Source organism: Podarcis muralis, chromosome 5 (assembly GCF_964188315.1).
Source record: "Podarcis muralis chromosome 5, rPodMur119.hap1.1, whole genome shotgun sequence".
NCBI classification, from domain to species: Eukaryota; Metazoa; Chordata; class Lepidosauria; order Squamata; family Lacertidae; genus Podarcis; species Podarcis muralis.
In genome coordinates, this window is record NC_135659.1 from 87,088,066 (window position 1) to 87,110,306 (window position 22,241).

The following is a 22,241-nucleotide window of genomic DNA, read 5'->3' on the forward strand; positions in this document are numbered from 1 at the left end:
GCTGGACAGGTGCGCGCGCTACCTCATTCTCTCCCCCCCCCCCCAACCGCGCGCCAAAATATCTAGGAGAAGGCGGGAAAGACCGTTGGTTTTGCGCGCGAACCTCTCTGCCTCAGGAACGCCACGAAAAAAGGATCAGCAGAGAGGGGCGAGCAACCAATAGCAGATTTCCTTAGCCTTCCATTTAGTGCCTTCGCTCCATCTTTTAGCCATGACCTTCCCTGGAGAGACGAACTGGTCCTTGTTCACCTTATTGGACAAACACCGTCTTTCACTGAGGGAAGCAGCTGGTGTAACACTTGGAAGCAGGCATGGCCCCTTTGTGGCCAGCCAGAGCTGTGAGATCTCCAGGTAAAGACTCACAGAGTTCACTCCATCGATGTGGGAGACATCCATTGGATGGCCATTTCACAAAGAATTGGGAAAGAGATTTCTGATCTGTCATCACCTAATATGAAACTCGTGCTCTGAAATGAGGGAGCTCAGTCTGTGGTGAAACTGTACCCCAGCTACAAGCATGCAACTAGCTTTACTGTACGGAAACTGCAGTTTATCTGTAGTACTTCTATGCTGTTTTGCAACAAAGTATTTGGAGAGCAAACCTGTTTTTGTTTCACAGTCCTGTGATCCCAAAGAAGGTTGTAATTGAAACATGTTGGACCTAACCACTTGCATTTTTATACACTTAATGCTTCCTCTTTTCTAGTTCCAACAGTTGGGAGATATTAGAGTGGGGGATCTTTCCCTCAAAAGTACATTGAAATAATGAAATAATGCTTGACTCTTCAGCTTAGTCCCAGTGGCAGCACCTACCCCAATGCCAGGCGTAACATGAATAAAATACAACATTATTACCACAGAACTGCTTCTAAACTGTTATATTATGAGAATATGAAGTTGCTTTGGATATTTGGCATTACAAAGTTGAAAGTAAGCCCTGCCCACTGGTAAACGACAGAGAGCTGCTGGGTTTTGTGTTGCCTGTTTTAGTATCATTGCAATTTGTTGCAAACCACCTGGAAGATTATTCCATTGAAAAGCAGGATATCCATTTTCTAAACAACTTAATTGCTGAATATTGGTTTTCCTAGCCCACAATTATCTCCTCCCCTGAGGAACCCTCCTCAAGATAGGTAACATAACAAGCTCATATTGCAATCAAGTTTACAATAATAATGATTAATTAATTAATGAAATACAACCATCTAAGCTGGTGTCCATAATCTTGTGGAAGCATATTTAAAGGTTTACCTCTGTGCTGTGTATAGAAGTACTTCCTTTTGTCCATCCTGCATAGCAAGAAACATCTTTTTATCCACTTTTCCTGCACCATGCATAATTTTACATAGCTTGAACTTCCCCCCTTACCTCCCTTTTTTCTAAAAAACCCCAGAAGCTGTAATCACAGGGGAGTCCACAACTGTGGAACTCTTCAAGAACCACACATGATCTGTGCAGCCTGGGATGTGACCGGACAACTCTACCGGCAAAGGTCTGGGACTGGGAAAAATATACCGTATTTTTCGCTCTATAAGACGCACCAGACCACAAGACGCACCTAGTTTTTGGAGGAGGAAAACAAGAAAAAAAATATTCTGAATCTCAGAAGCCAGAACAGCTGCGCAGTGAAAGCAGCAATACCTCTTGCTTCTAGGATAGCTGTGTAGCCTGCATTCGTTCCATAAGACACACACACATTTCCCCTTACCTTTTAGGAGGGAAAAAGTGAGTCTTAGAGAGCAAAAAACACGGTACCTCCTAAGCCCACAGTCTAATAGACCATGGCTGAATTGAGAGTGGAAACAGGAACATCTAGAGTGCTCACATTCTTTCACATTAATTTCATCTATATATGTAGCAAACAACCTGGATTTTTCTAGGCTCTGAACCTATACATATTTAGTAGAATGTTCTTCTTGGGGGGTTTTCACCCAAAAGTCAATTGCAGGATACGTTATAATAACCAGATTCCATACACACACACACACACACACACACACACACACACACACACGTGTGCTTCTGGTGCTGTATGCATTTATCATACTAATGCACTGGATATATTTAGCATAAGAAATTTGGCACTTTAATATCTTTGTCTTAAGCAACATATGGTTTTCCAAATTTAATTTAAAATAATTCTAATCTACGTGCATACTGTTCACTTAACACACATGCTATAGGATTAAATCTGTAACTTGGTTTGTTTGTTTTATTCCTGTTGTGAAATAATGATTTAAGTGCATTTCTATTTGTGCTGCCAAAAGAAAAAAGAAAGAAAAAATAATGTTCATGCTGTGACTTGTTGGAAATGAGCTGACAGGCTTTATCCTCATGTGATACATCTGCAGTGCCTTGCTGTTCCCAGCTTAGATTTCTCTGTAATTAATGCTGAGAGCTTTTTAAGTTGGCATGTTTGGCCAGTAATGTATCTTTTTCTTCTTAAAGGTTACTTCATCTTTAAGAAGTGGGAGCTAAAATTAAAGAAAGAACATATGTGATTTGTTCCAATGAGAATGCCATTCAAATCCTTCTCTTTCTCCTTTAAAGTACTCTCAACTTATGTTGGCCCCAAACAGCAGACAATAAGCCTGAATGTGAAACCTGGATCTACCATTTGGCACTGCTCACTTACCCACACATTTTTAAAGATGAAACAAAAACCTATCTGGCTAAATTATCTGCCTTATACAGAACTATGATAAAATTCAATGCACATGGGTCATAAAAGATCGTTGCAGCAACTGCAGAAACTGAAGGAATCAGAAGTAATTTGGTAAAAAGTTACCAAGTTCCAGCTGGAACAAGAATCACTTTTTAACTTTAAGAATTGGTGCATGAATCTTCTTCTTCTTCTTTCCTTTTGTGTTCTGTCTTTAAGATTTTCAATTTGCTTGCAGGGATGCCTTATTTTAATTGATTGCAAATAAGCCACTGGAATGGTGCATAAATGTGCTAAAGAAATAAGAATACAATGATAAAAAGTACCAGTAGGAAACATAGCAAATGAGCAGTGCTGATGACCCTTTTCTGTTGAATAAATGGAATAATCAAATAATCTTATTCTGAAACTTTTCAACCTGGCACATTAACCATTTTTTAGAGAAAATATATCTGAAAGCTGAGGATTGTGTGGGCCTATATCAATCCCTTCCTTATTTTGATAAATGCTAGGTTTCTAACAAAACAAAAACATTTCCAGTTTCCTCCTTTGTAAGATTATGAGTAATATACAATCATCTTCAAAAAGCACTTAATACTGTACTTCCTTAATAGAGAGGAAGCATATTATGAGTGTCTGAGGTTCACTGTGATATATATCATCAATATGCTCCCATTTAAGAAAAGGACCACATTCTTATCCACAACTGAATGTGATCATCCAGAGTTAGAAGTTTATGGTCAGGATCCAAAGAACCACACAAGTATTTCTGTATGCCAAAAGGAACTTTGGACTTGTGTTCTTTGAACTTCAGCCAAACTCCCTTCTATCCCACCACCTCCACTCTCATGAAAAATCATTTTTTGAAACTGAGGAGAGTCTCTAAAGTGGTTTGTGATATGTAATGGGTGTGTACTTTCAAGTAGAAAAACAACCACTGAGCTAAAGGAAGTTATTGTGAGGGCCTAATGTAGGGCGTTTTGGGTCCCCCCCCCAGATCTCAGCTTATATATCTTGGGCTATGGATACAAGTTGTAGGTAGAGTTTTAACAAATTCATACAACATCTATGAACTGGCAGCTCTGTATAACATACACAGCTCTACAGCTGGAGAGCAAGGGAGCTGATAAAATTAAGCAAAAATGTCCTTTTGTTTATAGGAGGTTCCGCACAATCTGCTATTTTGCTATATGGGGAACAACATTACAGTACTACTGTTCTTAGTTCAGTTCATTGCACACTTTATCTCCCCCCGCCACACACACAATGTTGTTATCCTGCCAAAACCTACATATAATTAAAAACCACAGGCACTCATTCAAAGTGTCAGATCAAAAGGTTAATGTGCTATGGTAGAGAGGAAGTACTTATATTATACCCTTGAACATTTTTTGAAGTTTACAGCATTTGAAAACATGTTAAGTCAAACCCTAGCCAAAGTTAATATTACATCATTTGATTTAAAACATTAATCATAGTTTTAAACCAGTTGATCCAAATGTTTGGCTGCTTGAAAAGAAATATCATGAGAAGCGGTAGGCAGTGTACTTTCTAATGCTTGAAGTGTACACACATGAAATAGCAAATTAAGATTTCTAGGGGTACTGAAACAAAAAAAGTTACAGATAGGTAGCCGTGTTGGTCTGCCATAGTCAAAACAAACAAAAAATTCTGTGTATCTGAAGAAGTGTGCATGCACACGAAAGCTCATACCAAGAACTAACTTAGTTGGTCTTTAAGGTGCTACTGGAAGGAATTTTTTTTTGTTTTGAAACAAAAAAAGTACAGTAAAATGTTTCTTGCAGCTTCATAAATCTAACATACTTAAGGCAGTTATGCATGTCAACATTTTATTGTAGACTTTGGAACTGGTATAGATGCAGTCTTTCATTCTATGTCATAACTTGTTTCAGCACTGATGTTCTTAGAGCAATTGAAAATGTTATTGAAGATGTTATCACAAGTCTATCCAGAAATGAAGCACCCGTTCTCATATTAAATAACAGATCTAACTGGGGAAATATACAGTAGGTATATTTTACCGTGTGTGTGTGTGTGTGTGTGTGTGTGTGTGTGTGTAACAAATGTTGTTTGTTTGTTTATAACATTATATACTATCATCTTAATCACACCAGGTATTAAGGTGGTGTACTGCATAAAACAAATACAAAAACATTAACAACTTTTATCATTGCCTCTTCATGTTTCATGAAGCCCTGTGCCATGGTACAATGTTTTCCTGAAAAAAATCTTCAACAAAATTGTACACTTATTCTTACAATCTGCTGTGTGTGGTTTTCAGTCAGTGCATGAACTGACAATCTGGCTAAAGGTCACCATGGCTTCAGTGAAAATCAGAAATGCTACACAGCTTTTAAAAAAGTCCCAAGAACAGGTCCCGACTGTGGATGATAATACAAGTTTTTGAAGCATTAGAATCTTAGCAGACAGTGAGCAATAAATAAATTAACTGTCTATACCTCTCAGTGGACTTGGGTAATATGGCACCCTGTGCAAGGTCAAAATTTGACACACACACACACACCCAAGCCCTTGCGCTGCATTCCCAAAGATGGATAAGAGACTCTAGGACTCTGTCTCCTTCCCCAAACCCAGAGCCTAACTTACTGGGCTTTGAGAAGGCCCCTCACTTGGCTTAGCACCCACTGTGTGCACACCACTCATGCAGCCCTAAACCCCCTATTATGAACCCTAGAAAGTTGAGGAATTGGTAGAAGTAAATTAACAGTGCTGGACTGACATGGTTATTAACAATACCAAATTTCAAACAGCCACGACTGCAGAACCATTCATAAATACAACCCACAGACATCAGAAAGAGAAAAGGGGACTGCCAATATATGTGGTATCTCATAAACTACAAAGTAATAGGGAAATCATGGGCTTCTGTTGAACAAGGATGTACACTACACAGTGTGGTGTAGTAGTCTGTTTTGGACTAGGATCTGGGAGACCAGGGTTTAATTCCCCATTCAGCCATGAGGCTCACTAGGTTACCTTGGGCCAGTCACTGCCTTTCAGTGTAACCTACCTCATAAGTTTGTTGTGGGAATTAAATGAGGAGGAGGAGGAGCACCATGTACATCACCTTGAGCTCCTTGGAGGCAAGTTGGAATATAAATTCAATCAATCAATGTAATCATTATCTCTTAGTGATGTTTTTGAATAGCTAATTACATATTTATAGCTGGTTTACAAGGATATCCCCAATAGCAACAGTTCCAGAGCAATTCATCTCAAGTTTTACGTATATTGCATTGAGACACTTGAGAAATTAACTTGCAGATGACTTAAATGTGTTGTACTGTGATTAGTTATTTAATAGCAAACATGCACTGTATGCAGAAGGCTCCAAGGTTTGACTCTCCCAACAGGTTTTGCTTAGGAACCTTACACAGTAAACCAAAATAACTTCCTATGTAATAATTGTGTTGCTTAATCACAACATTCCACAACTGAAATTGCAGATATGATTGTAAAGAAAGCATATTCGAAATATGACTTGTCTCAGATGTAGCCCATTTGGACTTTTTATATGCTAATTTAAACCATGAGATTAGATTGTGTGCAATTGGTCTAAAATTAGATCTATGTTTTGTATGGAAATACTTTCAGATATGACCTATGTACATCTTACCTGCTTTATTTAGATGATAGCTGACCTTTAGGCATTTTTCTAGGGGTAGAGCAAGATAAGAATGGAAATAGTCTGCAGAGAAAAGTCAGGGTTTTTTCCTGGATCATAGGCTTTTCTGTAGCTTTACAGTGCAGTGTCTTCTGCCACCTTAAGGACGTAAAAAGCAGTGCATTTAAAAAGTGAAAATGCAGTCATGTCACATTTGCGCAACGAAACCAATATAACCTTTCCCTAATAATACCACTCCAAATTTCATTGTGATTATACCTATCAACAATATGTTAATTATGATTGTTATTCATCAATGCTACAAACATACCATGGCACACCAGATTTAGAAAATATAGTACAATATTCAGGATGGCAAATAAACATTGTGACCAAATTTCAAGTACATTATGTTGAAATAAATTATTTATTAGTCACATTTAGGATCTCAGGGCAGTTTACATGACTCTAGATTTTATTTATTCTAATTCCTTACCTAGATCTGACAATATGTCAGTTTAATTTAACCATGTGCAGTGCATTTATATAATTACAAGCAGGGAGTGCATGGGAATTTTTAGAAACCAAACAATATTGTGATTTTTAAATGGATTATTGAATTTTGTGGTTTTTGACTTATCACACCAAAAACAGGTGAAGTTACTCCAAAGTCACATTTTAGTTCACTAATTTGATTCAAAGTGGTGCCTGGCATCTAAACATCAACAAAAATACCCTTCCGCTCCGGAACCCTCTTCCCAATTTGGTCAAGAGACAGTCAAACCTATGCCAAAAACAGGCAGAGTCATATCAAAATGACATTTCAGTCTACCACCATCAATTAAACGCTCCACTCTGGGAACTCTCAAGCTGAGTTTCATGATGATATCCTGAGTGTTGGCCTAACCTATGCCAAAAAAACAAGGCAGAGTCATGCCAAAGTCACGTTTTGGTCCACCATCTTGAGTCAAAAAGGCCCCTGGCACAAAAATGTCAATGTAGATCCTGCCCATCCTTACCTCAGGAACTTTCATGCCAAGCTTGGTGTCAATATATTCAGAGGCAAGCTGAATCTATGGCCAAAATCTGGGAAAGTCACACCAAAGTTAAGTTTTGGTTCACCATTTTGATTCAAATGGCACCCAGTGTCAAACAGCAAGAAAGTCTGCCATCCCACCCTAAAAATCCTCTTGCTGAGTTTGGGGACAGTATTTTGGAAGGCGTACACACATAGAAAACAAATGATAAACAGAGAGACAAACCAGAGTTGATTACACTCTTCCAAATCCATCTTCCTTTCAGATAGCATTTGACTTTTGCTTATCTGAATTCATGAAGCAACCCTCTTTTGTGTTAAACTTTACATAATAACACCAATTCTGAAAAGTAACATACAGCTGAACTGGTTTACACATCCACAGGTTTACAGATTCTGTAGGTTTGCAGATGACATCTACTGGTAATTGTACCACTAGGAAAATAAGAAGTGACTGTCCCAAATCAGCACCAAAATTTGGTAAGTTTAAGAAACTGAGCAATATACTAATTTATTTTATTTTAATGTAATATTCTGAAGTACAAAAAACATGACTTTATATCTATCTATCATCTATCTATCTATCTATCTATCTATCATCTATCTATCTATCTATCTGCAGTTTCAATATTATCAGTCAATCAGTGATGCTAAAGCGACTTTCTCTGTATTGGGGTCACCAACTGGGAGCATATTTGAATCAGCAGGCCCTTCAGTGCCACTCAGGGGACTCCAACACAGCAAAAACTTTGAAGTTCTCTGGGCTCAGAGAGAGAAGACTGCTTGTAACATGTGTAAATAGTGTGTTTATGTATAGTACTGTATGTTGGTTTTGGCCTAGTAAAGATAACTCTGCTAAATGGGTTTTCTGCGGTGAAGTTAACCACTTGACTGAGCTCCCGCAGCACATATGTCCAACAATCCCAACAGATTCTTCTTTCAGATATCCCTTTTTGTAATGTGTTGGAACAGTAGACACCAATATAATATTCAGCTAAAACACCTTTCCTTTACTGTAAAACTATACTGTATGTCCTTTGCTCAAACTAACATGAATAATGTACATGTGAATACACACACACACACACACACACACACACACACACACACACACACAGTGGTACCTTGGGTTACATATGCTTCAGGTTACAGACTCCGCTAACACATAAATTTTACCTCGGGTTAAGAACTTTGCTTCAGGTTGAGAACAGAAATCGTGCTCCAGCGGCCCAGCGGCAGCAGGAGACCCCATTAGCTAAAGTGGTGCTTCAAGTTAAGAACAGTTTCAGGTTAAGAACAGACCTCTGGAATTAATTAAATACTTAACCTGAGGTACCACTGTATATACACGATCAAGAGTTGAATTCCCAATGGTTAAGGTACTTTTAGGCTACCCGGAACACCCAAGATTATATTTTTCCAATAGAGCAAAGGTAGGGGACCTCCAGGCAAGTGGGCCAATTAGGCTCATGAGGGGACTTAATTTGGCACAAAAGGCAATTTTCTCCACACCACACCCACCTGGCCCACACCTGACTGTGAGATCTGATGTGGGGCAGGTAAAGGTACAACTGCAGGGAAACAATCAGGAGCCTTAAAGTGTACTGCCTTTTGTTCCTTGACAAACAAGGCTAGCTGTAAGATGAGCACCATACTAGCACTAAAATTGATTAAAGGAAAGATTTGAAAAGGGTTTGAACATTTTTTTCTACTACACATCAAAGCTTAGGACAGAAAGTTTACCTCATAGTAGGGATCATACTTCAGGCATTGAACAGAGTAGAATATTGGACTACAGTCCTGTTCACCCTTAAGATTTGGATTTGAAAAAGAGGATACTTGTAATTACAGCAAAGTACATTTTTCTAACCTTGCAGAAACTTCATTGATTAGTATATATACACAGAATGGCATAATACATTTTAAAATTCAGCCAAGAACACACCAATCTTTATTCAGAAACACTCAGATGGCTGGTAATGTTTACTAGCTGTTATTTTATATTTCAGCTCTGTTCCTTAAAATATTATCTATTATCTACAAGATGGTGCAGACAAACATTTATGCAACAAAAAGGTAATAATAACTTTGGATATAACTGCAAAATTGAAATAACCATTTAAAATTAAAAATGTGATATAATAGATTTGGCACACTATGTATAGGTGAAGTATTGTTATGATGCAAGCACTGAGCTCAGGTTGAATGTTTTTAGTGATCAGCACTCAGCTGTTGCTTCAGCAACAATCAACCATAGACAGGGTCTTATATAGGAGCAGTAAACTCCACCTTTCCTAAAAAGTGTCTCTTCAGTTAAAGGGGCTTGGCTCACACCAGTGTGTTGACAGAGCAGGGGAGCCTCTGGTTGTATTGGAGCTTCTGGAATGGAGTCCTCTGAGTCAGAGGACAACAAAGTGGCACAGTTACCATAGGCTCACCTTGTGGGTGTGCTTTAGGACTGGCCCTGCATCCAGTTCCCCTTCGCACTTAAGTTTTAGATCTCATTTCCTGAAGAAGGAGAATCTGATCTCAGGGTTACTTATTTTATTTATTTATTAAATGTCTAGGCCACCCTTCATTTGAGGATCATGTGGCAGTTTACAATATAAAAACATAAAAATGCATAACATTCATAAACAAAAACAATACCTCCCCCACCCTGCCACACAGAGTTTAAAATGACAAAGATTGTTTAATTAGCCAAAGGTGTGGGAGAAGATGAATGTTTTTGCCTGGCATCTAAATATATGTAATGAAGTACAGTATTTCAAACTTTTTAAATCTTTTAGAGCAAACAACTCAGAAACTACTTAATAGGCATGTATGAGCACTGTGTCTGGATAGTGAAAAGTCATAGCCCTTGTCATTTAATTTTGTCGTGAACCTTGAAATGTTGATTTAAAGGTTTCCTCATTTCCCATTCTCCACAGCATATGCCATATTTTATATTTCAATATTTTATGGTACTATTATTATTTCAATTATTTTTGAATGACAATATTTTTTATCTTGACAGAGATATATTTTACACTGATACAGCACATTTTGGTAACCAAAGAGTGGTGGACGACATTACCAATGACATTTCCTGTATGCTCAAGATCCCAAGAAGGAGTCTGCATATTGTTAAGTATCAAAAAAGTTTTATTACATGATCTGTAAAAATGTATCACATTTGGAAAAGTACAGCAAGTTATTATCATTTGAAGCTGTAGAAGGCACAAATAGGCCAAGAAAGTTATTGCACTTACTATTTCTAGCTGACAATGCCAGTAAGGAGAGAAATAAGAAAGCTTGGTACATTGCTACAATCAAAAAATGCTTAATACCTCACCAATTAGTGTCTCAGCTCTGTTAGGAAAATTCCTAGGGCTCCTTCCTTGAAGTAGACTGCCAAAAGCCTCTAAGGAAAGAGGAGTCAGGTACACAGGTAGGCTCAACAGAGAATTATTAATCATTAAGACAGCGCTGAATGGTCAGCCACAAGGCTATTGCCACAAGCATGGTCCGACAACAATACATGCTCTCAAGCTCTTCCTATATACTCTTCTTCTATCAGGTAAATACATGAAATCCTCTTGCCCGTATCATTTATGCAACATTATTGGCTAAAGCAATGTGTGAACAGCTTGTGGATACTCTACCTGGCCTTCCAATTAGACACACCATATTTGGAGTTGTTTTCCACTTAGAAACTCCCGTTATCTTATTAAGGTGTCATCCTCAATCATTCCTTTTCAGCAGGTTTTGGCTTGCATATTCTGTTACCTTTCCCTCCCAATTGTCCTTGGCAATTCTCCTTCTTTGTGCTATCTCCTTACCATTACATTCCAATATGTTTTCCTCCTCTTATCTGGCCAACTATTAGTCTCCTGTTAAAGAACATAGTTGCAAGGTTCTTGCTGCTTACCTACACTGCTTTGGACAGGCAGTTCTGACTCTAAGCATAGTAGGCAATTTTGATTTTAAATACTTCTATAATATTCATATCATTATACATGTTCTATATATCTAACACAGTACACATATTTCTGACAGCTCAAGGCCCTCAGATTGTGAGCATCCCAGATATTTATAAGGAACAGAATTTGCAGTAGCTTCATTTATTCTTATTTACTTTTCTCTTTTGCAACTTTCATTGCTTTCTCATTGAACTGTTTAACTTCTCTGAAGCAAACACAGCATGACATCAGCATTCTTTGAATATTTGACAACGTCTGTTCTGTAATTATTTCTAGATCTAGTGATTCAAGAGTTACTTGTTCAATCATCTAATCACAGAAGTCATAGCTAACAAAAAATTATAATGTCTTTACGAAATTATTTTTATTTCACACCTGTGTTCTAAATTGTATAAGCATTACTTTTATTTATTTATACAGTATGCAACATTATTCTTTATTTCTGTGGTACACTGTATCCATTAAGGATGACAACAAAACATTTACTTATGGGCTCAGAAATACAAGTTTCATAGGCCTCACCTCACATTTGAGATGGTATTGCAGCTTCTAAAGTTTTCTCCAGCTTTGATTTTAATCCCCAACCTGTTCTACCTACCACTCTCATCAGGCTGCAGTGGTAGCTGCAAGACACAGAAGAGGAAAAAGTGAGATCTTTCCCTCTGTCTGGTGGCAGCACTCCTGTAGCCTGCCAAGAAGACAGGGTGGTCTCCCTCCGCTCACCCCCCCTTGCCATACTTTCCTTTCTATGCTTAACATGTTGACATTGCAGTGGCCCTTGAAAAACTACAGGGGCTGCTTCGGTGTCAGAAAAAGAGACAGTGAGTGCCACTGCAACAATGGGCAGGAAGATACCTTTCTCTTCCCACTTTGTGTTGTAGTGCCAGCCCTGTAAGTGAGATGGCAGGATTTTGGGAAACCAGTTGTCAAAAGGGACTTGGAAAGTGAATGGAGTTCTACAGTAAGCAACGTATTTCCAAAATCAGATTGACCCCAAAAACAGACAAGCTAATTCCCAATTTCTTTTCCACAGCTGTCTACCAGCAAAGGTTGCATTGCTGGTAATCTAAGTTATGTTGAAGAAGATGGTACAAAAGTGAATTGTAGCTGCAGTACAACAGTATGTATTACTAATTCCTTAGAATAATAGAATCATAGAATTTGTAGTGTTGGAAGGGAATAGTTTTGGTTAATTAATTTACATATTATATAAATAAATATGCAATTGAGGTTTTGCAGCTGAGCAAATAAAGAAGGAGGTGATTTCAAATATTTGCAAGAGATAAATGATTGCTCAATGCATTTTGTATATTATAACCTTTCCTCAAGAGTTGGGGAACTCCTATGCTTTCTCAGGAGTCCTAATATAGTATCCATATTTTAGTTTGCAATTAATGTTTGACTACAACTTAAGCAGCAGAGACTGTCTAAGAAAATGTTGGAGCAGTGTAAGAAAAGGGGTTAAAACCAAGTGTTCCTTAGCTATTGCTTCCCTTAGAACCGTAACAGAATGCCTGTCCAAATCCATAAAATATTCAGATGTTGCAACGTGTTAATAGTAAACATATAAAATCTCAACACTTCATAAACCAATGTATGATTTGAAGATGTTCCACTCTATTTGTATAGATCAAGATCTTTTGGAAGAGAGAAATTAAATGATGACGTTTTAATAAAGTTAATAGCATTTATTCTAAATCCTTTTAAATTCCTGATGTCTTTTGAAAACATGCAGTATATATGAAAATACTATCAAATTATAAGGCCATGTTCAGATATAACACTAAACCTTGGTTTCAGATATAATACTAAACCCATATAAAGAAAGGAGATTCGAAGCATTCCATCATGGCTAGAATCAAACTACTTTACTGTGGAATCCAAGTCTAGCAGGGGATCATTTGCACAAGCCATAGTTGCCCACAAACCACAATAAGAAGCCATTGGCAAATGATTGTTTGACAGGTTCAGATGAAATAGCAAACTATGATTTGCCAGAAATCGGGAGCAGAAGTTTCTCCTCACCTTACACACAAAGGAGGAAAGCATATGCCCAGGGCACATGAGTCTGGCAATACATGGTTCACATAGTTCAGGGGTTACTAAAACATGGATTAACACTGGCCATATTCACACATAACACTAAGCCAAGCCATGGCTTAGTGCAAATGAGCTGGCTTCCATAGAGGAGATTGCACCTGCTTTGTTCCTCCCCAGGCTTCATAGCTCAGTGCAGCAGGGCAACGAAGCCATCAACTGAACTGTAGATCGTGGTTAAGATCTCTCTTTCACCACAGTCTCAGGTCTGGATGACACATTAAGTCATACCTTGCTTAGCTGCCATCCTCTCTAGGAGCTAGTATGCTCCTTGAGAATCCATACTTTATACAGTATTGTGACATGTGAACAGGGTCATGGACAGAGTCAATGTTGAAATTTCCTTTTACTAAAGCTGTTACCTTTGACACTATTAATTTCTACAGTGGTACCTTGGTTGTTGAACAGCTTGGCTCCTGACAAATCGGTTCCCAAACGCCACTAACCTGGAAGGGAGTGTTCCGGTTTGCAAACGTTTTTCAGAAGCCAAACGTCCTCTGTGGCTTCCGATTGAGTGCAGGAAGGTCTTGCAGCCAATCGGAAGCCACACCTTGGTTTACGAATGGTTCCGAGCGTCGAACAGACTCCCGGAACAGATTAAGTTTGACAACCAAGGTACCACTGTATTAATGAAACATTTCAAAAATATTTAACAATACATATCAACAACAAACCATATATAATTTTGTTCATTCACAAAAACATTTTTAAAAAAGCAACAACACAGTTCATCCAGAGTGGGCTTTTTCAGAAGCAGTTTAATCACTGCCTATTTCAAGAAGACCAGGACCACTTCCTCCCACAAAGATGCATTGGCCACACCATGGATCCACCCAGCCTTACACAGTAGAGATGCTTTAATAAGTCAAGTGTGCAAGATATGAGGGAATACATTACTTAAAAATAAGCTTCTCACTCAGAGAACCACATGTATTCAGCTCCCTAGTGCACACAATCTGGCCCATTCATTCCAATGGAGAAAAAATAACTATGTGAGCAATGTATGTGTCAGGGCCGCCTCAGGTCCCAGCTCACAAGAGACCAACGCCAACTCCAGTTCATATACAAAGATATTTATTGCAGTACATTGTACAGTCCACAGCCGAGGCGCGCAGCCCCACGTCTGTTACGCTTAGACCGCTGAAGTCCCCTCTGAGTCAGTCCCTCCTCTGCACCAGCTTAAGAGGCTTGTGCTACTCCACCTCTTCCTTTCCTTCCTTTTCCGCAGGGTCTTCCTGCCCCCCGGGGTTTCGCCCCTCCTGGATTCCCCTGACGCTGAATCCCCAGACAACTCTTCCCCCCTCCTGCGTGCTTTGGGACCTGGCTCCTCCTCTGAGCTCCCTGTACTTCCGCGCGCCTCCACATTTGAACTTGGCACGCGTTCGCAACCTCTAACCTTCCTCTCGACAGTTAGACTACTCCCTGCGCTACTCTCCTCCCCTTCCGGGAGGATCTCTTGCTCCGATCTCCCTTCCCTCTCTGCTTCCTGCCCTGCTTCTCCTGCCACACTGGAAACTCCACCCCCTTCACTCCGTTCCGGCGGAGAAGCCGGTCCCGATTCCCAACTCCCACTCTGGGTTCCCCTGCTGCTCCCCTGCTCCTGACGAGTCCCCCCTGTGACTCCCCTTGGCCTGACCACAGGCGCCCCCTTTTGGGAATCCTCCGATTCACTTGAAAGACTCATGGAATCCCTCAAGTCATTGTCATCCTCTTCCTCGTCGTCCTGGGATTCTTCCCCCTCGCTCTCAGTCTCCTCCCTCATCTGTGCCTCTCTCCCTGAACCCCTGACAGTATGACATATTTCCTTTTCTAGGACTAAATATAAGGTTCCTTCAAGATTAATATTTCTCAGGGTATCCTTATATTTTAGTATGTCCAGATGTTCTGTCTTGAACACCTGTAATGATATTATGGTTAAACAGTAAGGCCACACACTACAGCTTACAGTATATAGGTATTTATGCCAATTTCTCCCCTCCCCCATCTCTTTCCCTGTTTCTTTCTCCATATGTTTGCCATATTGAGTCAAATTCCAATATGAGATATGAAATGTTAACAACCTTTTCCATAACTCTGGAACTCATATCTCACTTGAGTTGAATAATAGCTGAAAGGTAATAAAACAAATGGAAAACACAGCAGTTTAAAGTGTCTGTAAACATCTGTCATCAGGATGTTTAACGTTTGCCCTTTCTAGTGGCCATATGCAAATTTCAGCATAAAAGAAAGTTATCATTTGGGAAGTGTGTTTTGGGCACGTTGATTTCATGGTTAGAGTGTCAAACATGAACCTGGGAGACCAGGGTTTGAACCCCCAGTTGGCCACAAAGCTCGCTGGGTGACCTTGGGCTAGTCACTGTCTTCCCTCAGTCTAACCTACCTCACAGGGATCAAGAAGGTCAAGAAGGTTGTTTCTGCATGTGCAGTATTCATCAATACACATGGAGTCTATAAAGCAATTATTAATGTAGAAAACTATATTGGAAATTAACAGTTAAGGCCTTTAGACGATTTATTCCTGTTTCTGTTTATCTAATTATTAAATTCCATATCTTTATTTTTGGTACTTTGCCTTTTGTTGTTTTAGGTATCCGTACCATCTAATGTAGAAGGAATGAGAAGTATCCTTTAAGGAAAACATCTATCTGTAGACTGGGGGAGGGTTTTTCTTCTAAAGAGAGACAAAGACCAATATAAAATTTGTACTTCTTTTTCTCTTTAAAATATTGGCTCTGATACTAAGTTATTTACTACAGTATTTAGCACTTAATTGTATGGCACAATGGGATCCCATCAATATTTGTGGCCTTAATTTTATAGATTTGATCACAGAAGCAAAATTTATTCTAATTGTTGAAAAAGATGCAACTTTTCAGAGACTGCTGGATGACAACTTCTGCAGTAAAATGTCCCCATGCATAATAATTACGGTATGTAACTAACATTTTGTAACCCTGGAACTTATTTGACTGGTAGTGCAATGATTTCTCAATATATATTCAAAACATTGATAATTATATAAACTCTAGTTAGGCATTATTTCCTTAGGGAAAAGGTGTGCCGGATGTCAACACGAGGCTTCTAGTCAGAAAGTTATGGGATACATGCCATGTGCCTATCTTTGCTCTCATGGATGGTGATCCACATGGTAAGTGTGAGAAATGGGAATGAAGATAGTCCTCCTCATCATATAATTTATAAAGATAGAGTTGTCTAAGAGCAGAATAAGACTTTATGATAGAAACAGTTCTCTCAGTCTCAGGCTCCCTTGTAAAGTGATGCTAGGAACCCTTGCAGGATAAAATTGGAATGAGATACTTAACATTTTCCCACCCAGCAACCCATCATCCCTCCCAAGCTTTCTTCTGAAAACAAAAGTGAACTTAGCTGCGGAAGCAGGCAGAGTTGGCAGCCTTCCAAGTGCCCCCTACCTGACATTGACATGTTTTCTGCAAAAGCAGAGTTAGGAACTCTGCCCTACAGAAAACATTGGGAAGGCAAAGTATCTATTAATAATTCATAGCACTATTTTGGTATACAAAGATTTACAATTAAGATGCATTGCTAAATCATACATTGATTTATTTTCACTTTTCAAAAAAAATGCATCCATGTATTCAAAACACCAATGGTGGCTCAATCCAAAATCCTATCCAACATGCTGGGGAGGGGAGTTTAGATGAAGTGGAGATATATTTCTGCCCAGCCCAGAAGCGCTCCACCAGTGGACTAATGCTATTGCCCCAACCAAAAGTGCAATGGGGCATTCTATGAACCAAATCTGCCCCCCAATAAGTATAACTCAATTTACATTTCATATCATCTTTATATTAGGTATTGAAATAATGTGTATCTACAAGTATGGTTCTGTGGTAAGTTTTTTACAACTTTAAATTCAAAATTCTGTTGCACCATTTCTAGCTAAAATGTGATATATGAAAACTATTGCTGGTTTATTTAAGCAGGACTAATACGTTATGTCTTATTTTGGTCTATATTGTTTCTGGACCAAAATCTTATATCTTTTGGGACTGCAGTTGATGGAAAATGTCAACTCAGTGTGTAGCAGCTGTGAAAAGGATGACACCCATGCTCGGAATTACAAAAGAAAGAATTGAAAATGAAATTGTATAATAAAGTTCTGATACAAATATATGTTGTAACCACATTTAGAGTATTTTGTATAGTTCTGTTCACTCTGTCTCCAAAAATACATCGTAGAAGTAAAAATGGTGCAGAGTGGGGCAACCCAAATTGCCAATGGCCCTCAGTGGCCCTGTATTGCTTCTTAATATCCTTGACTTAGCCAGGTCTCTCTCCCCCCCCCCTTTTTTTCTTTTTCTTTTCTTTTTTTCTTTGCATAGGCTAGCCCAGGAATTCTTCTGCAGTTTGTATTTCTCCCTTCACATCCAAAATAATCAAAAACCTACCATTTATTAATTTCTAGGGTTTAGGAGGATACCCAAACCTATAACTTTGTATACCTGCATCTCTACCAAAATGAACATGGGTTGTGAACATTTAGATGGAGATTCCTCATCCTGGATTGATGTGACTAGAAAACAGGATTCTGGTTTTTTAATAGAAGGACTGAAACTAATCTAAAACTAGTTATCTCAATAGAAAGAGGCTATAATTTACCCATTGTCTATCCCACTACCACCAATGTCTATTGTCAGATAAACTTCCAAGCTGACATTTTTCTTTTTTAAAAACCATATTTTTATTGAATTTTATGCATATAACCCCAATAACAAAACAGAACTTCATGAGACAAACACATAAAAATCAAAACATGACTTGACATGGGATGCTCCATTCACAAGAATAATAAAGCTTATCTAGATATTTGCAACGAGATACAGACAGGTAAGTGGAGAGTACTGTCATAAGAACTGAGAAAATGAGAAGTGTTTTTTTCACATTTCAGTCTATGTCATTTGAAGCCCATCGCCTCACAGTTCCTGCTATAAGATGGCTTGGCCTTCTTCCATCTGATTTTGACCGGTTAGTTGCTTTTATAAGAACTTTAATTTCCCACATTCTTTCACAAAAATGAAACCAAAAACAACAATACATTTACTTTAAATCCCACAAAACTGGGAAACTTCTGTTGGATTATTCTGTATAAAATACACATGGACAGCTACAGGGTAAGAGGGAGGGTTTTTCAATCAGTGCCCCACTCCTTTTATTTCAGTGTGTAGTGATTGATGGAAATAATATTTTTAAACAAGTGTGAAAAATAAAGATACAGTAGTCATATTCACCTGTCTGCCTTTCAGACTGAGTATACCCAAGACTGCACTGATTCCATTGACTAAACAAGATCAAAGTAAACTGGACAGTTTGAATACAAGACCTTATATTGCTTATCAATCAGCATGGAAAAAAGAAGTATGTACATTTTTTTACTATTTATTATTTTTTGAGCTTCTTGAACTCATTTTCCCTCTTACTCTACACGGAAAGAATATGTTACCTTAATTAGAATAATAGAATTATGTGATTCTAATTGAGATAACATATTCTTTCTGTGTAGAGTAGGAGGAAAATTCATACATCATCCCAAACAACAGTTTAATAGCATGGTGTTTAATGAGGAAGCCATGGTTTGCAATCAACTACCAAACTCAAATCAGAACTAGGTTTCCAAATTATTGCTTGGATCCAAGCAACTAGGAGAAATCTATTCCACAAACTCATGTGTAACAGCTAGCATAGGGGTGGGGAACCTTTTCCAGTTCAGCAGGCCAGATTGGCCTTACCCCAACAGGCCAAATTTGACAGGTGGGTGAGACATCCCATATATCGATAAGCTGTCATTATGACATCAGATTATTGACAGGTGTGTTCTCACTCACCTATCAAAATCCTTTGTACAACATTTCCCAATAACCCCACAGCCAGCTGGCTGTCAGGCAACTGGAAATTACTGTGCAAGGGCTTTCAACTATTAGAGCACTTTTGAATCAAAGTTCATGTTTTCTGCTAATTAGCTTTGTGTAATCTACCAACTGACATAACCCATGGCTCTGCCTCCAGATAATGCACTATTGAGACAGGAGTGAGTGTATTAATGTGAATGCTAAGAGAATGGAAAAGAAAAGCAGACTAACAGATCACAGGTATAGATTGGATTTAAAAAAACCTTTATTGGTTATATACAGCACAAAAGTTGGTTTATCCATCACAGACGGTTTATCTTTAAGACCACTTTCATTTGTGTATTGAATAAACAGCTACTGTATTGCATAAGATTTGTCCAGTCATGCTTGTCCTTTTATCACTTTTAAGTTATTAGTTATTTTCTCAGCAATAGCCAATAGCCAGTCCTTTCAAGGCCTTCCAGGTTTATACAGGTAGAATAAATCATTGGTATTTAAATTAGTATTTAGGCTTATAAAAGGGACAATAAACATGCTGCATATTTGTAAAGCCTGTCCATGACTTTTTGTGATCTTGGAGTTCAGCTACCACAACTACACTGAAGTCATATGTGCCTGTGAGCCAAAGCCACATAAAAATACAGTTCACTAACAAATGCATGATTTATTAAGCACATTGCCCACCTGTCCTCCCACTGACTGTAATTGTAATGAAAGACAGTTTATTATTAATTATACCACCAAATAAAATACAAACAGGAAACAAGAAAAGACCACATTACAGATCTTAATATATCTGACAACTTTGATTCATATAGCAAGTGTTATGTACTGAAGTTCTCACCCTGGGCCAGCAGGGGGATACTGTAGATAGTTCAGGTCCACATATGCAAAGAAGGGATCAAAACTGACGTTCAGGGATTAGATAGTTACAGAAAGTTGTTACAGTTACGTTGTACTGGAGCTCTATATAAGCAGGCTGGCTGAACCCTTCAGTTCAGTTCAGTTCTGTTCTGACCTGTGAATAAACAAGAGCTGTTTGGAGAATCGCTGTGTCGTCTGATATATTCACCCACAACTCAACAGTAAGCTGCTTTATTTGTTGCAGTGCAAGCTTTTGATTTTACTGCAGCAGTAGCAGCTGATAGGATTGAGCTGTAAATTGCCATGCATAATGTAAAAAAAGGAAATTACTACAAGTAAAAAGAGATCAAGACCATAATCCAACACAAACACAAGCATTCTTAAGTCAATCAAAATCAATGGTTTCAGTTCACTTACACAGTACATATTCAATTGTGGCCAAAAGCTGCTCTTATACAATAAAGGTTTGTTTTTATACTATGAAATAACTTGAAACTGGAACAAAACTCTTTTGTTTCTGATGTGGCACAGTTACTCTTCTAGATCACTGTAAGTGTAATATATGCATCATATCAATTTTAATAGAAGTTTAATTTCCAATGCTTTCCTTTACAGCTAGATATTATGGCAACATGCAAAATGAAGGCTGAAATTCAAGCATTGACGTATTTTTCATCTGATTATCTTTCCAGAGTGTATTTGCCAAATAAATTGCAGTTCGGTGGATGGATATGAATATTCAGTCAACTGTTAAAACATTTAATGCATCACTGTAAAAAAGTTTCATGCAATCCTAATTGAAAAGCTGCAGAATTTTTTTTACAATTTGGGGTGCATTTGTTTTTGCCTTTGATCTTTTTTTAAATTTTTTTGGAAAGAATGATAATTTCCTTCCATGAATCCACATTATATTGCAGCCACGTAATATGTACTAATTGCAAATTGTTAAAAATAAAAAGTGATTCTTACAGAAAGGCAAAGAGGATATGTTCAAACATTTAATTTAAAACCTTGATTAATTTCTCATAATTCAAGATACAAAACTGCTATTTTTAATGCAAACTATTGTTGCAAATACTGTAAGATGTGATGTATCATATATTCATTCTTTTATTTCAGCTTACAGGACAATTGCAAATTAACCACAAGATAAAAAGCTATAAAATGATTATTCCCCATCTTCATAAAATTTCCTAGAAAAATGGAAACATATGCAAACATTCAATATTTCACAGGCACTTGCAGTAGTATTGAAGTGGCTCAATGCATGGGAGTGCAGTGCCAGAACTTTTCAGTGTAGGAACACCAGGGTAGTTGATGGATCTTCCTTGCTTTGGCATGTGAATGAGGTGACTATGAGGCTTTTAAGTGTGGTTGTGACGTAGAAGCCCAGAGTAGCATTGCCTAATGTCCTCCAGTTGTTCAACTGTGCTGCATTTGTGCTTGCTGGGGCTACTGGGAGCTGTTAGTCCAAGACATCTGGCGGTTGCTAGGTTTGGGAAGTGGTTGGACAGTGTTCTCGAAACTACCAACATGAGTTTGACCAAACTGGGGGAGGCAGTGGAAGACAGGAGTGCCTGGCGTGCTCTGGTCCATGGGGTCACAAAGAGCCGGACACGACTAAACAACAAGGTTTGGGAAGACTGGTGTAGAGGAAGTCAGAGAATGAGGAAAATAATCAGAGACGGAGTACACTTGTTTAAATGGTAAAACTTCTCTACAAAATTGTTTACTTCCTAATTAAATGCTAAAGATTGCATTTCAGCTGGAGGAAGATCTTTATTAAATACCTCTTATTAAATATGTTTTTCAAGTTGAACCAATATAGTCAGAAGAAAGCATCACAAAGTTCAGTGGAGTTGGAGTGAAGATCACTGAGTTTAGCAGAGTTTCCTCCCCAGGAAGCGATATATAATATTGCTGATATAGTAAAATGGTCTTTATGCTATGTATTGCTGCCGTTTGGGGTGCGCGCGCGAATGGTGACAGACCAACACAGCTAGCTGTCTGCTCTTTTGGACTCTTTCGGACGGCTCTTGAGGACAAGGAACCGAACTCTCCTTGGAGACGTGCCTATAGGGGGCGT

The 22,241-nt window shown here is 38.4% G+C and overlaps 1 protein-coding gene across 1 annotated transcript; it reads left to right on the forward strand.

Moving 5' to 3' along the window:
• Window positions 1-211: 211 nt before the first annotated feature.
• On the forward strand, window positions 212-20,980 carry SPO11 (SPO11 initiator of meiotic double strand breaks). The gene is made up of 13 exons (XM_028735781.2): window positions 212-351; window positions 4,576-4,689; window positions 7,730-7,824; window positions 9,354-9,420; window positions 10,361-10,469; window positions 12,340-12,426; window positions 15,991-16,024; window positions 16,224-16,333; window positions 16,452-16,551; window positions 17,238-17,275; window positions 18,334-18,410; window positions 18,689-18,800; window positions 20,771-20,980. The coding sequence occupies exons 1-13, from the start codon at window positions 212-214 to the stop codon at window positions 20,888-20,890; spliced, it is 1,203 nt and encodes a 400-aa protein (XP_028591614.2). The 3' UTR covers window positions 20,891-20,980.
• The last annotated feature ends 1,261 nt before the right edge of the window (window positions 20,981-22,241 follow it).

What these genes read in the sequence shown, in the direction of transcription:
- SPO11 (XM_028735781.2), top strand. Translation starts at nt 212, where the DNA reads ATGACCTTCCCTGGAGAGACGAACTGGTCCTTGTTCACCTTATTGGAC. An exon ending in ATTGTAGCTGCAGTACAACA is followed by an intron (nt 12,427 to 15,990) that starts GTATGTATTACT and finishes TTGTTGTTTTAG; the next exon opens with GTATCCGTACCATCTAATGT. An exon ending in AATCAGCATGGAAAAAAGAA is followed by an intron (nt 18,801 to 20,770) that starts GTATGTACATTT and finishes TTTCCTTTACAG; the next exon opens with CTAGATATTATGGCAACATG.